The 2,396-nt window shown below is 44.2% G+C and overlaps 1 protein-coding gene across 1 annotated transcript; it reads right to left on the bottom strand.

Annotated features, from left to right (window-relative positions):
- Nucleotides 1–265: 265 nt before the first annotated feature.
- Nucleotides 266–2,101, bottom strand: SARC_10017 (hypothetical protein; the record flags this gene model as incomplete). The annotated part of the gene is made up of 1 exon (XM_014295949.1): nucleotides 266–2,101. A coding segment is annotated over one exon (1,836 nt), but the record flags the coding sequence as incomplete, so codon positions are not given.
- Nucleotides 2,102–2,396: the final 295 nt, after the last annotated feature.

Below are 2,396 nucleotides of genomic sequence, written 5' to 3'. Positions count from 1 at the left end.
TGCACTGAATGTATTCCTTCTGTTTTCAATGTAGTTGTTGAATTAAAAAGTTATTAGAACAAAATAATTTTAAATAACAGATCACAAAGTGACGACATGAAGTCAATGGCAAAAATCTAATTTACTGTTTGAGCATACTGAATTTCAGGACATTTGCTAAGTGATATATACATAACTATTGAAGTAAAATGTCTTGTTTGCAGAGCCTTTCCTTAACCTATACGACGACTACATGTCCATCCTTGCTTGCGTCCCCATTACTTACTTTCTCAGTTGGTTTCATGTCTGTTCGTGTGTCCACTTCTTCATCATCGGATCCAAGTCCTAGCTGATCATTCTTGCCGTTGCCTAATCTCTCCAAAATTTTCTCATTGAGGGACTTCTTGGGTACCTCAGTTGATTCCTTGATAGCTTTCTTGGCGTCCTTAGCAGCCGTTCTGGCCTCCATCTTAGAATGGTACCTCTGCAACCATGCAGGTTCTGTACGCATCCACTCTGGCATCCAATCGAAAGCCAATAGCCAGCTTGGTAGCCATTCAGGTTTGTGCTCACGCAGTTGGAAAACAACCACGAAAAACACGATTACCAGACAAATGGGCACTAAGACACTCACCATAACATGCCAACCGGCTAATGATAGCCCTAGCAAACCCAATGGAATGAGGAAGAAGGCAACAATAATATAGAAAATGGCAAACCATCTGTGGTTGGCAGTGATGTTTCCCATACCACGAGCCATCGTCAAGGGGATGCTTCGCATAAACGGAATGGGGTACCAAATGAGGATGCCGAAAACGTTGAAGTAGACGTGTGTGAAAGCCAGAATGAGTCCTGCTGATATATCCGGTGACGACAGAGCTGACAACATCCCAGTGATTGTTGTACCAACATTGGCTCCAAGTGTGACGGGGAACATTTTCTCCAGCTTCAAAGCACCTAGACCCACCAGGGGTGTTAGTGTTGAAGTGGTAATCGACGAAGACTGGACAAGCACCGTCAGAACGGCTCCCACGAGAATAAGTACGTAGCCAGACAATACGTCCCATCTACCGGGGAATGAGAGATTGATAGCCTTGAACAGCACTTTAGACAGAGGACCGTTGAAGATGGATTGAAGTACCTTTACGAGTACATAAAGACAAACCATCATTTGGACTAGGGCCCAAATCAGCAGTGTGGAGCCAACCGCCACATCTGACCAGCTATTCTCTTGAGGGCAATACACAAACCATGTGGAATCGTCCGGGCAGTATTTCCATGACACCATAGATTCACCTGAGAGTGCGTCTACTTCCGCGTCAGTTTCTGCTGCGGCGATACTTTCAATTAGATCCTTGTTCACACGAATAATTCGGTTGGAGACCGGTTTGGTGATCGTTTTAAGAAAATTCAGATCATCAGCTCCTTCGATAGTTCCCATTGACTCGACGGTGGCATGTGAGATTTTCTCAAGCACTTGTGTGGCAGCCTCCAGGGGCAGCATGATCAATACTGATAAGAAATTAAACATATCATGGACAATGGCACCAGCAAATGCGCGTCTAAATTGATTCACATCACCAATCTGACCCATAGAGACGATTGTATTTGTAACAGATGTGCCGATGTTGCATCCCATGATCATGTAAACAGCCTGGTCAATCTGCAACAAACCAGATGCTGTCATAGAAATGATGATACTGGTCGAAGTACTGGAACTCTGCACGAGCACGGTGGTCAAGATACCGACTACAAGGCCGGCGATGGGATTATTGAATATGTCTGATTGACGGAAAACCATACCAGCGTGTGTACCACCTAGGACTTGAAAGGCGGATCCAAGTAGATCCAGAGAGATGATGAATACATACAGTGCGAATAGCACGACAAGCAGTTTCGTGAACATGTAAAATGACGTCCAAACTTTCTGTTTGCCATTCATGTCTCCCAATTTCATGCCCGAATCAACGAAAACATGATTCCACACATCCCCAGACACAACTTTCGGCAAGTCAGCATTATTCTTCAGCCGGTCTGCACTACCGACATCAACGGTATCGGCGGTGGCTACTGCAATGCTCACCTCTCCGTCCTTTTTCTCACCTAGGCCGATTCCGATCATTTTGCTACAGTGTGTGTTCTAATTGGCAAGTGTTTACGATTATATGACAATAGTCTTGCTTATCGAAGCGCTTTTATAGGAAAATGATCTTTTAAATACCTGTGTGATTTCCCGTCTTTCACAAACCAGTGACACCACAAGGAGAAGGAAAGTATTTCTTTTAAAAAATAAATATGTAGAGAGGCATAGCGTAGTATCACCAAGAGTGGAGAAGAAACCCATACTGCATAAATACATAATTACAGACACAGAGACGCCAACGGCCAAACGGCCCACGAGACGAACAATTTTTAAG

Source organism: Sphaeroforma arctica (genome assembly GCF_001186125.1).
Source record: "Sphaeroforma arctica JP610 unplaced genomic scaffold supercont1.1112, whole genome shotgun sequence".
In the NCBI taxonomy this organism is placed as follows: domain Eukaryota; class Ichthyosporea; order Ichthyophonida; genus Sphaeroforma; species Sphaeroforma arctica.
This window is presented reverse-complemented; position numbering and strand designations above follow the sequence as displayed.